This window comes from Salvelinus alpinus, chromosome 37 (genome assembly GCF_045679555.1).
Source record: "Salvelinus alpinus chromosome 37, SLU_Salpinus.1, whole genome shotgun sequence".
NCBI lineage: Eukaryota > Metazoa > Chordata > Actinopteri > Salmoniformes > Salmonidae > Salvelinus > Salvelinus alpinus.
The window spans coordinates 17,338,633-17,351,578 of NC_092122.1; the positions used below are offsets into that span (position 1 = coordinate 17,338,633).

General features: G+C 44.1%; 1 protein-coding gene across 1 annotated transcript; it reads left to right on the forward strand.

Annotated features, from left to right (window-relative positions):
- Window positions 1-9,015: 9,015 nt before the first annotated feature.
- Window positions 9,016-12,083, forward strand: LOC139565855 (angiopoietin-related protein 5-like). Its single transcript, XM_071386478.1, has 7 exons — window positions 9,016-9,118; window positions 9,524-9,602; window positions 9,697-9,724; window positions 9,850-9,941; window positions 10,135-10,252; window positions 10,478-10,666; window positions 10,904-12,083. Exons 2-7 carry the CDS (start codon window positions 9,537-9,539, stop codon window positions 11,224-11,226), a joined length of 816 nt encoding a protein of 271 aa, XP_071242579.1. The 5' UTR covers window positions 9,016-9,118; window positions 9,524-9,536; the 3' UTR covers window positions 11,227-12,083.
- The last annotated feature ends 863 nt before the right edge of the window (window positions 12,084-12,946 follow it).

Sequence of the window (12,946 nt, forward strand, 5' to 3'; positions counted from 1 at the left end):
GGGGGGGTGGGTGTTGGGCTGTCGTGGGAGACAGCATCAGCTAGGGGACCAGGGACCACCGGCCTGAGAAGGGAGACATGAAACGAAGGTGAGATACGGTAGTGACTGGGCTGTTGTAACCTATATGTCACCTTGTTGACCCCCCAGAGAACCTTGAACGGCCCAACAAACCAGGGGCTCAGTTTCTTGCAGAGCAGGCAGAGTGGGAGGTTCCTGGTAGAGAGCCAGACGCGATCGTCAGGGTGGAACACAGGGGTCTCACTGCGGTGGCGGTCTGCCTGTTCTTTTTGACGATGGAAGGCGCGCTGGAGTCTCACTTGAGTGTCTCTCCACACATCTGTTCGCCGGAACCACTCATCAACTGCAGGTGCTTCGGTCAGGCCCGGGGTCCATGGGGCCAGGGCCGGCTGAAAACCCAGAACACACTGGAAGGGGGGTCAACCCAGTGGAGGAGTGACGCAGTGAGGTCTGGGCAAACTCTGCCCATGGAAGAAATCGTGCCCACTCACCCTGCCCGTCCTGACAGTGACTCCTCAGGAACCTCCCCAGCTACTGGTTCATCCTCTCCCTCTGCCCATTGGACTGAGGCCGGTACCCAGGAAGTGAGGCTGACCGTGACCCTGAGCTTCTCCATGAAGGCCCTCCATACTCGTGATGTGAATTGGGGGCCACAGTCGGAGACGATGTCCTCCGGAAGGCCATAATGCCGGAAGACCTGCTGGAAGAGTGCCTCAGCAACCTGGAGAGCAGTGGGGAGACCAGAAACAACATGACTTAGAAAATCTATACACTACCACCAGAATGGTGCTGAAACCGTCAGAGGGGAGATCGGTTACAAAGTCAATGGATAGATTAGACTAGGGTCACTGAGGCATGGGAAGTGGCAAGAGCTTCCCTGCTGATGCATTCCGGGGGGACTTGGTTTGGGCACATATGGAACAGGAGTTGACATAACGAGTTACATCCTGCACCAAGGTGGGCCACCAGTACTTCTCAGCAATGGAGTGGATAGTGCGAGAAATACCTGGATGTCCAGCAACAACAGCTGTATGTGCCTAGGTCAGCAGTTGATCTCTTATTCCTGTGGGAACGTAGATGCGCTCAGGAGGACAGTTCAGGGTTGTGGGCTCCCTCTCTGTGTCCCAGGCCACTGGACCTACAACTCGGGAGGATGGGATTATAGGTGCACTCAGGACCCTCTCTGGACAGGACCCTCTCCCGAATCGTAGATACAGGACAGGGCATCGGCCTTGATGTTCTTGGAACCTGGGCGATAGGTCAGCGTGAAGTCGAACCTGGTGAAGAAAAGTGCCCACCTGGCTTGGGGCGGATTCAGTCTCCAAAACTGCCCCCGCGCCCACCTCTGACGCTTCCACCTCCATCACAAAGTATATCGTGGGATCTGGGTGTTTGAGGAGAGAGGTGAGAGCGGCGGCGACGGAGCTGAAGTTCCTGATGAAGCGGCGGTAGAAGTTGGCAAACCCTAAAAACCATTGTAACCCCTTTATGGTGGTTGGGACTGGCCATGACCTAACCACATCTACCTTCTTGTCATCCATCCTTACTCCCTGCGGGCTGATTTGGTACACTAGGAAGGATACAGCCTTCTGATGGAGTTGGCACTTTTCAGCCTTGACGAACAGGTGGTTAGCCAAGAGGCGTTCCAGGACTGGACACCAAAAAGGGCCTAGTAGACAGTGATGAAGATGGAATACTAACTCCTGCCCTAGGTGCTGGAGTCTCACGTGACCGTCCCTCTGCTCATGTGGATCCCGGATTTGGACATGCCGGACACCTCTGGAGCTCATGCCCTCCTTGTCCACAGTACAGACAGCACCCCAGTTGTATATGTCTGCGGCGCTCTGCCACGGGGAGACGAGTGAACCCTACCTCCACGGGTTCTGACTCTGATCCCGAGTATTCACTGAGGGAGGGAAAGAAATTATGAGATTACCGGCGCTCCCGAAGTAGGTTATCCAGACGGATGGCCATCGCAATGAGTGCATCCAAGGTGAGATTGTCGTCTCGACAGGCAAGTTCCGTCTGGACCTCTTCACACAAACCACTTCTAAATAGCGTGCATAGTGCCGGCTCATTCGACCCACTGGATGCTGCTATAGTCCGGAAGGTGAGCGCGTACTCAGCAGCTGTCTGGTTCCCCTTCCGTAATTGCGGTAGCCGTTCACTTCCCTCTCTGCCCTCCGGAGAATTATCAAAAATACATTTAAACAGAGCCACGAACCCCTCATGAATCCAGCTCCTCCTCTCCTCTCTCCCAGACAGCCGTAACCCATTCCAACGCCCGCCCAGTCAGCAGAGAAATTACCGTGAACCTCTTGGTCATGGGAGCTCCCCTCTGATGCAAAAACTAGAGTGAGCACTGAAGTAGGAAGCCACGGCATTTGGATGGTGTAACGTCATATTTATCCGGGAGGGATAAATGGGCATCGCTGACTTGAGCGGGTTGATGAATGGGTTGATGTACTGGCTCACTGGGTCGACTGGTCGACTGGATGAAGGCAACGCCTCCCGGGTGTGTTTGAGACGTTGCACACTGTGAAGAACCTCCTCCAAAGCCGATCCCAGTTATGCCAGCTGGTCATGGTGTTGATGTAAAAGAGAACCCTATTCATTGACCGTCTGAGAGAGATTTGAATTTCCTGCTGCTTCCATGGTTTGAGTTGGTATTCTGTAACAATGACAGTATGAGTCAAGGTGCAGGTGAAACGTTTAATAAAAAACAAACATGAAACAAGACAGCGTAACAGTGGCGCGATGCATGAAAACAGGAATAATACCAACTTGAGGAGTGAACAAAGGGAAAGGACCTATAATGAGGTCCAGGTGTGAATCATAATGATGAGTACCAGTTGCGCGTAATGATGAGTGCCAGGTGTACGTAATGATGATTCCCAGGACCGGTGGTTAGTGTTCCGACGATGTCACACACCGGAAGGGAGGAGCAGGAGTAGACGTGACAGTGTAAGGCGGTTTGGTATAATTAAGCAATAAGGCCTGGTCGATGGCCCAGTTTATTGCTCTAATTACGTTGGTAACCAGTTTTAATAGCAATAAGGCACCTCAGGGGTTTGTGGTATATGGCCAATATACCACGGCTAAGGGCTGTTCTTATGCAGAACGCAAGGCGGAGTGCCTGGATACAGCCTCTAGCCGTGACATATTGGTCATATACCACAAACCCCTGAGGTGCCTTATTGCTATTAAAAACTGGTTACCAACATAATTAGAGCAGTAAAAATAAATGTTTTGTCATACCCTTGGTATACGGTCTGATATACCAATCAGAATTCAGGGCTTGAACCACCCAGTTTATAATGGTCAATATACCACAGCTAAGGGCTGTTCTTAGGAAAAACGGAATGGTTAGAGGGTAAAACAGGTAAAACAGTTTACCACAGGAGTAAATGTCAGTTGGCTTTTCATAGCCGAGCATTCAGCGGTCCAGACAGCAGGTCCAAGAGAGAACGTGAGAGTGAGAGAGAGAGATAGGGTTGAAACAGCAGGTCCGGGACAAGGTAACACATTTGGTAAAACAGGTCAAGGTTCCATAGCCGAAGGTAGAAACACTAGAACTAGATTGGCAGCACTACTAGGTGGACTGGGTACAGGGACAGACAGGAGTCATCAGGCCAGGTAGTCCTGAGGCATGGTCCTGGGGCTCAGGTTCTCCGGGATGGGGAGGGGGGACATAAAGAGAGAGAGGATAATTAGAGGAAGTATGACTAAGATCACACTGTACAGCAGATAGGACAGACTGACCCGAGCCCACCACCACATAGGGTAGCATAGATACTGGAGACTGAGACAGAGTGGGTTGAGGGACACTGTGGCCCCGTCCAAAGTTACCCCTGGACAGGGCCAATCAGGCAGGATATAATCCCACCCATTTTCCAAAGCACAGACCCCACAAGGGATATCAACAGACCACCAACTTACTACCCTGAGACATGGCCAAGTATAGCTCACAAAATATCTCCCCCACCATATGAGCAGAGGATCCAGTGAGTTATCCCCCGTAATAGGGTCAGAGGCAGAGAATCCCAGTGGAGAGTCAGCCAGGCAGAGACAGAAAGGGTGGTTCATCACTCCAGTGCCTTATTGCCGTTCACCTTTGCACCTCTCGGCCAGACTATGCTCAATAATAGGACTTACTGAAGAGATGACTATTCAGTAAGTCTTCAGTAACCTTTAAGTCTTCAGTAAAGCCTTAAAGTTTGAGACAGAGTCTGCATCTCTCACATAGATCGGCAGACCATTCTATAAAAGAGGAGCTCTATAGGAGAAAGCCCTGACTCCAGCTGTTTGCTTAGAAATTCTAGGAACAATAAGGAGGTCTGCATCTTGTGACTAAACTATGGTATTTCACATAAACCCAAAAAATGATTTTGCATTAATGACTCTGTGGTAGAAAATGTGTTCAACACCAAAGAGTGCTCATCAAAGATTCAGAACATAAAACACGGCATTTTAAGTGGAATTCAAGTTTTGTAAATATACCACTTATATTTGACAAACGTGCCAAAGTGATTGATAAAAACCTATATATACTGAGTGTACAAAATATTGAGAACACCTTCCTAATATTGAGATGCACCCCCTTTTGCCCTCAGAACATGCCTCCATTCGTCAGGGCGTGGACTCTACAGAGTGTCGAAAGCGTTCCACAGGGATTCTGGCCCATGTTGACTCCAATGCTTCTCACAGTTGTGTCAAGTTGGCTGGATGTCCTTTGAGTGGTGGACCATTGTTGATACACATGGGAAACTGTTGAGTGTGAAAAACCCAGCAGCGTTACAGATCCTGACACACTGAAACTGGTGCGCCTCACACGTACTACCATACCACGTTCAAAGGCCCTTAAATATTTTGTCTTGCACATTCACCCTCTGAATGGCACACACACTGTGCACAATTCATGTCTCAAGGCTTAAAAACCTTATTTAACCTGTCTCCTCCCCTTCATCTACACTGATTTAAGTGGATTTAACAGGTGCCATCAAAAAGGCATCATAGATTTCAACTGGATTCACGTGGTCAAGGAAAAAGCATGTGTTCCTAATGTTTTGATCCTCAGTGTAACGCTCGTCGGAAGAAGACCAAGGTGCAGCGTGGTATGTGTTCATGCTTCTTTATTAAAAAACCCAAACACCAAACAAAAGAACAACGAACGTAACGTCTTGAAGGCTCACCAGAAATAACAAAAACAACATCCCACAACCTAAAGTGGCAAAACAGGCTGCCTAAGTATGATTCCCAATCAGAGACAACGATAGACAGCTGTCCCTGATTGAGAACCATACCCGGCCAAAACATAGAAAACCAAAACCTAGAAATAAAGAACATAGAATGCCCACCCAAATCACACCCTGACCAAACCAAAAAGAGACATCAAAAAGGCTCTCTAAGGTCAGGGCGCAACACTCAGTGCATATTGTAGCAAACCTCGCATTATGAGCCACGTTATAATTCCCACCATGTGGGTTAACCCTATTGGCATGATGCGTAAGGTGTTTGCAGAGATTGATGTGAAGGTTTGAAAGGCAGTTGGCCGTCGGACAAGTCAGGAATCTTTTTTGGTTGCTCAAAGATTATGATCACTTGCCCGAAAATATAAATTAGCTATTTACATGCAGAAAAGTTATATACAGTATAGCAAGCCTTTCACCTACACATAGGGGATGAATCAGAAAGATCAGTTGTGGAATTCTTTGTATTTTAGTTGTCAGTAAAAAAAAATTGCAGAGCAGGCTTAACTTGCTCAACTAAAAAATGGGGAGGAACGAGAAAGACCAGCTTTAGGCTGGAATTATTTGCAGTTTGGTTGTTTTTTTAAATCACCTGCCCAATGGGGCAACCTCAGAGTAGGCTCAACTAGTATGACTGCTCAGTACACTTCCCGCAGACAATAGGGCAACGCTTAGTGTCAATCCCTGGTTCACATCCCTGCCCTGCTGTTCGATACAATATCTTAAATGACAGTGTTTTTAATGAATTTGATGATATAATCTTGAAGCCTATTCAAAACAGCATGGGAAAGGATACTGAAGTAAAGCATAAGCAGCTGTCACTTTCACAGTGAATATAAATCCCTGATTACACATGAAGGCGATATCATGAAGACGTTAGCTGGCTACACGCATGCACTTCTCCCTTAACCATAGCCCTAACCTTAAAGAGTGACTCCCTTTTAAAAGCAATACATTCCTTTAAAAGCGGCCTATGTGGCATCAATATGAGTCAGAAACAGTTATTCTAGTGTCAAAATGTACTTCTAATTTTGGTCAAGTCGGAGTTTGGAACATCAGTGCGTCATAACAGCTAAATTAACGTTGGGTTTCAATTTAAAAATGTCCATTTGCCCACTAACATGGGGTGAACAGTTGTGGTGATTGCTCTCTACCCAATAGCATAGACAGTGAGACAGAACTGCCCAGCATCTATGACTCTGTTTACATAAGACAACACATTGCAAAAAAATTTACTTGAGAAAAACTGTCACAAACACCTTAGTTATAATGCAAAAAATAATTACAGATTTATTGAGTCATCTTAGATTAATTCTGGGGATTTTGAGGAAGTGAAATAGGCTACAGTGTCTCATGGTGGACAAAAATCTTTAACAAATGCAGAATCAGTCAGGAAACACACCTCCAAGACTGATATTTTGTTTTTCTAACGAGCAACAGAAAAACACATGTGCCAATTGTACTTTAACCAAGTTGAAGCGTTGGCTAAACTGGGTTATTGTGTATCGAATCATCATTTTGATAAGCTAATGTCATCATTTTGACAAAGCAAGTAAATTCTTGTCATAATTCAACGTTCCAAAATCCGACATTTGCGACTGTTGGAGAAATGTCGAGTATCGCAGTGAGTTGATATTAAATACTTTTTGTGACAACTCTCAGTGACACAAGAAACAATGGAGGCAAACACATACTTAGAAAGGGAGTACTTTCCCTGGACCACAATTGAAGGACGTTGACTTAAAACGACTTGCCATTAACTATCTTCAGATGGTAGGTCAGCTGGTCTGGAGAAGCTCTGGTCATGCAGCAGTAGGTGAGGTCTACCTCTCCAGTGCTCAGAATGGTATTCTATGAAGCAAGATACTGTACATCTACTCAGGGTTTTCTGAAGCTAACCAGCTTCAGTTAGCTTCATGTTCCAGCTCAGGCTTAATCTGTACTACGACCTCTGGCAGGCTTGTAACTCCGCTTGCATGTCGCACATGGCTGGTCACAGACCAAACTCTTCATTGAGACAATGTTAAAACATAAATCCATGGGCAAGTCAGTGGCACATTTTAATTTGTACTGAAATCAAAATGAAAGAAAAAGTTATCTTGCAAATTCTGCAAGCTATGGTATGAAAAAGTATTTTAGAAGTGCTGTCTTTATTGTATTACTTATTGTTAATGGTCGACTTTAGTGTGCTTATCACTGCACAACCACAAGCACCTTTCTCCCATCTATAAAAAAAATTGTATTGAGTCATACAAAAGTGTTACTGTGCGTGAAGTTTAAATTGCATTCTCTCATTACTAAATGTGTAATGTGAGATATTTAAGAGGAGTTAGCCTTGAGTTAGCCTGCCCCCGAGCAGGCTAGTTCTGAAGGATTTGTTACAATAGAAATTGACCTGGCTAAAAGGTGAGCCACTTTTGTAAAACCAGTTATTCCGAGTTGCAGAGTTACCTCGCTAACACCTTAAACCTGCTTTGTAGGGTTACCCATCTGGTCACCTCCGAGCCTGTGTTTGGCAGGGTGTGTCAGGACAAAACATTTTTGGGCTCCTGATACCTCCACTATGGGTTCAATGCATCGAAACCATTGACATCTTTCTGCTCCAGCAAGCATTACTCATGTCAGAGTTTTTGCAGAGCAGAGTCACAGAGGATCCATCCCGTACAAGAACATCTGTGTTGGACACTGAGGATAAATCTGAGGGAAGAGCATCAACAGAACAGTGTTAGAGAAGGAACTGATCGGTCTAGAGCATTAACTGAGGAGTGTCCAAAAGTAATCAGATTACCAAAAGAACGTTACTCATTTTGCGTAATCCAATGGATTATGTTACTAATTACTTTTCTTGTCATGTAATCTGTAATCAGTAACTGATTTTAAAAAATCAAGAAATCCACCCAACTCTGAAACATAAATAATACTATTTGAAACACTCTGCAATTGTATTTGTGGTGAATAGGATACATCTAAAGACATTTGAGAGATAAACACATAAACACAAACTTTATTTTATTCCTTGCTCATTGGACTGTGCTGGATGTATTCCTGGCGGTTTCTAATTTACTCTCAACTCCAATATTGGATTGTTAAGAGTGTTTTCTGTGGGGGGCGGGGGGGGCTGTGAGTAGCATATCAACAGGGCTCACAGAGCCCACAATAACATTAGCACAAGCACATGTTGGTGGAGTGTTTTTTGCAACAACATTAACTATCTATCTATCATACTGAATCAGTGTCTGCAAGATCACATAATGATAGTATATTACATAACATAACCAAATAAGGCATAGTATAACATTACTGTGAGACAAAAAACACATTGTTTTTTACATTTTAGGATGATTGTATGAATGGTCAAATTTGTCTCATACAGCAACAACTCAACAACACGTGCCACTAGGAAAAAGATGTGCTTTGATTGAAACAAAACACTAGTATTCTACAGTTTCTTAACACCACCTTCTCTACATCTACACGCTGTACATAACTAAATAGATCTAAATGCGTATTCCCATGAAACTGATTGAGATCAAATGGTTGGCATGCAGATGCTGCATGGACATTTCACTGGTTAAACTTGAAGAATTATAACTCACGAATGACAGTGAGAAATGTGAAGGGAGGGTGACCACAAGAATGTGTGTGTAAAGTCACGGTAAAGAAACATATGCGCAATACATGATACAGATCTTTCCAGGAGATCAAGAGGGGCGGAACGAGGGCTGTACGGATGGTTACCTACAGATCCACCCCCTTGGCCTAAATAAATAGGCTTACAGGAAACCCTCTCTGAATAACCTTTAAACTGACTGGGAGTAGACCATAGACCGTAAAGGAACACACGGGGCAAGGTAGGTTTCCTCTTCACGAATCACACGCACGCATGTTTCAAAATTGTGATTATAATAACTTACATAATATTTATCCTGTGTGAAATGTCTAGTGATGGCAGCATAACAAAAAGCATATACTATAACTGTTATATTTTCCCTTATTTGGTCAAACTGAATTTCAACGTTACATGAATGGTGACCACTGTGTTGTGAATGGAGAGGGAATGGTGATGTTTCATGTTCTCTGTGATAATGTTGTGATATTTGCCACTAGTTTGATGGGTTAGACATTTCCTTTTCAGTTTAAAAATAAAATAATTTTGGTGGGATTAAAATTTAAAAAAATTGCTGTATGTGATGTCAATGCCACCCATAAAAAGAAAAAATCTGACAAATGTTAATCCCTTTATCTCTCTCTCTCAGAAAATTGGACAAAATGTGGAATAGGATTATTTTTTGTGGACTGGTGGTCTGTCTCATCTGCCTCACTGAACAGACTCAGGTAAATATACAGTCAGTTAGCACTGATAAACAGAGAAACATGTTATTTCTTTAAACATGGGAGTAATCATTACTTATCTGCTGATTTTGTACAGGGCCAGAAAACACCTTTAGTTGTTCGAGGTAAATGTTTTTTTTAGTTGTTTTTTTTACTTACATTGTAAATACAAGAGACAACCATTCTTAACCTGACCCCTGCCCTTTTCAATATGTTATTGTGTATGTGCATGTGTTTTTGCTCATTTCAGGGACAGATTGCACACAGATCAAAACTCTCTCCCCTCGAGCCACCAGTGGAGTGTATGTCATTCAACCTGCAGGAGTCAGATTCCCCTTTAAGGTATGGAAACATCAAAATATTTAGGCCAGGTACTATATCTACAGTTGTCATTTGGTTACACAGCCACACAGGGGAAGTAAAGCTTAGCTATAGAATGTTGAAGGTGTTGCCAGGCTTGCCAGAGTTACTGGAATTCCACAGGGTTCCAACAAAACAATTTGTTGATTCAAAAGTATATTTACATTGTATACAGGTGTATTGTGAGATGCTGGCAGACGGAGGCTGGACAGTCTTTCAAATGCGCACTGGGGCAGAGGTTCTTTTCAACAAGACGTGGGCTGAATACGAACAGGGCTTTGGGCCTTTACATAGTAAGGAAGTGTCCCTCTAAACACCACATATTCCACCAGCAACGGACACTGAGAACTGTGTAGTTTGCTGAGCCAATGGTAGACAAATTGAAATACATTTTTGTCTATAACGCTCATGTCTACTTCTAAGTCAAATTATAATAGAGGGTTCCCCATAATGCAATGCATTTACTTCAAGTATGTTTTTCACTTCTCAATTCAGTTCTCTTCCCTGTTGTTTCCTAGAGGACCACTGGCTTGGTCTGAGTAAGGTGTTTGCTCTAACCAAGGGGGGCCGGGGGCTGAACTCGACTATGCGGGTCAACCTGTGGGACTTTGAAGGGGGCACTGCCTTCGCTGAGTACAGCAACTTCCGTCTGGGCCCGGAGAAGGAGAGCTACAAGCTGAACGTTGGAGCCTACAAGGGCAACGCAGGTAACAGTTAATTTCAACAGCACAAGGTGACAGGGGTCATATTATTTACTTTAGTTTTACAATTATTTCACATTTGGTGGCAGCAATGGGACCATTACACATCACATATATGTCATATTATATGTATGCTGTGTTGATATTCTAATATGGTGTATGCTTTTGAAGTCAATACAATTAAGAGGGAATTTGAAGTAGAACTGATGTACTCTCTCTTCCTCCCTCCCCGTCTCTCCGTAGGTGATGCCATTCGTGGGAAATACGCCAGCATTGACCAGAACGGCTTTGGCTTCAGCACAACCGACAAGGACAATGATGGCTGCTCACCCTGCATCTTTGGCGACATCGCCGTGGGCACGTGCAGCATCTTTAATGGAGGAGGGTGGTGGTACAGCCGCTGTGGCTCTGCCAGCCTGAACGGAGACTGGCACCCCGCCGGCGAACACATCGGCTGGATCTCTGGCCTCCACTGGGCGACCTGGAAAGAACCTGTCCCGTACTCAACCCGAGCCAGCCGCATGATGATCAAGTCTGTGTGGGAGAAGATTATTATAGCAAACTAAAACTGAAACTTAAACTAATCATGAAAAAAACGATTTTGTAAACTGAAATAAAAGCCCATTTGAAAAACTAAAACTATGCTGAAAGTATTATCTTTGCCTCCAAAACCAAATATATATTTTTTAAAACATCATGAATTATGTTCAGTTGTATTTATACTTTTGGGCAAAAATCTAATGGGATTTTCAAGCCTTTTTCTAATGGGGTTTTAAAGTTTCTGAATCTGGTGGGTAAATTCTGCCAGGAGATTGCGACGTTTCAGATAGCTAGTGATAGTGTTGCACAAGCTAGGCCTAACAGGGAAAAATCCAATAATTTATGTCCCTAACACTAAAACTTCAACTGAAAATAAACTTTATAAAAACGCAATAGCAATGTTTTTATGAAACTCATACTAAATAAAAACTAGTAAATCAGGTCTGAAAACTAACTGAAACTAAACTGAATTTCAAAAAAACATTTAAAAAGTAATAGAAATAAAAATGAATATAAAAGCACAAAACTAAAACCATTTCAGATGTGCTGAGACATGGCCTTTCACACCAAGGTTATGGTTATTAAGGTTATGGCGTAATCTACACAGCAACAGCGTCGGGACATCACATGCGCTAAGGGGCTAGGACTAGCTTAAGCGCCAACGCCAACGATAGGCTGGGTGAGTCTAAACCACGCCCAGTCTCTACTCTGACAGGCCGGCTCGGAAGCGGGAACTATCTCTGTCATGAGTATATTATAATATCTTTGTCAGGAACAAGTGTCTTCTCTGTTTTCATCCTGCGTGATGTTACAGTGAACCCGTATATACGGAAATTGCATTTGCCATTTATTAACTTTTGAATTAAACAATTATTTTAACCAAGTTCAGGTGTGCTATTGTTCCTATCTCAGTTGAACCTTCGCAGCCTTTACACTAGCTAGCTACATCATATCAAACCTTTCTGGTTTGCTTGGTTAACTAGCTAGCTAATGCCATGGCAAGCAAGGTAGGAATTAAGCTAGCTAGCCTGTTATGCTCACGACAACACTAACTGTTTAGCTATCTAGCTAATGTCAGCAAGCTAAATACAGTGCATGGCTCTGAGTCTGGCTGGCACTGGCAAGAGTATGGAGTAACGTTAGTTACAGCATAGTGAGGGTGAATTCAATTCTTGAAAATCTTGCTAGCTAGCAACAATAGTGAAGCCAGCTGCAGTTACATATTGGCTAACTAGCAACATGACATCATTTCTCATTTCTGTCAGTGGAAGCGCAATTTGAGCTAGCCAAACCAAGGCCAGCCCAACCTGGGTTGACTTCAAAGCGCCAATGGAAAGGGGGCTTTGGGGTGTGTTCTGGGCGTTCATAAATTTAGAGTGTTGTCAGATTGTGCGTTTCACGTTTCACTCTTGGAGAGTTCAGAGAACACACTGGATGCTCTGGCCGAGGAGTAGGGTTGATCCGAGTGTTCTGACCTCAAGCATCCAAGCTAATTGGCTGAAGTTGGCTATCTTGCTAGCTACTTCCAGACACAAATGAGAGAACACCTCACTGTGACCATTTTACTTGCCCTAGCAGAGCTGCTTAGGCTGTTTTCATGTTTTCTAGAGCGTTGGTGACTGTAATTGTGCTGCTGGCCACAATTTAATAATAATGTTGTTTTTTTGCTGACGTTTACTGACATACTTAAGCATTCATAAATTCCTCAGTTATTCTGCGCTCTGGCACACTCAGACAAGAGCGCTC

Excerpts from the sequence above, each read along its gene's own strand:
- LOC139565855 (XM_071386478.1), top strand. The coding sequence starts at position 9,537 with ATGTGGAATAGGATTATTTTTTGTGGACTGGTGGTCTGTCTCATCTGC. Across the intron at positions 9,725-9,849 it reads AACACCTTTAGTTGTTCGAG|GGACAGATTGCACACAGATC; the intron begins GTAAATGTTTTT and ends TGCTCATTTCAG. Across the intron at positions 10,253-10,477 it reads GGGCTTTGGGCCTTTACATA|AGGACCACTGGCTTGGTCTG; the intron begins GTAAGGAAGTGT and ends GTTGTTTCCTAG.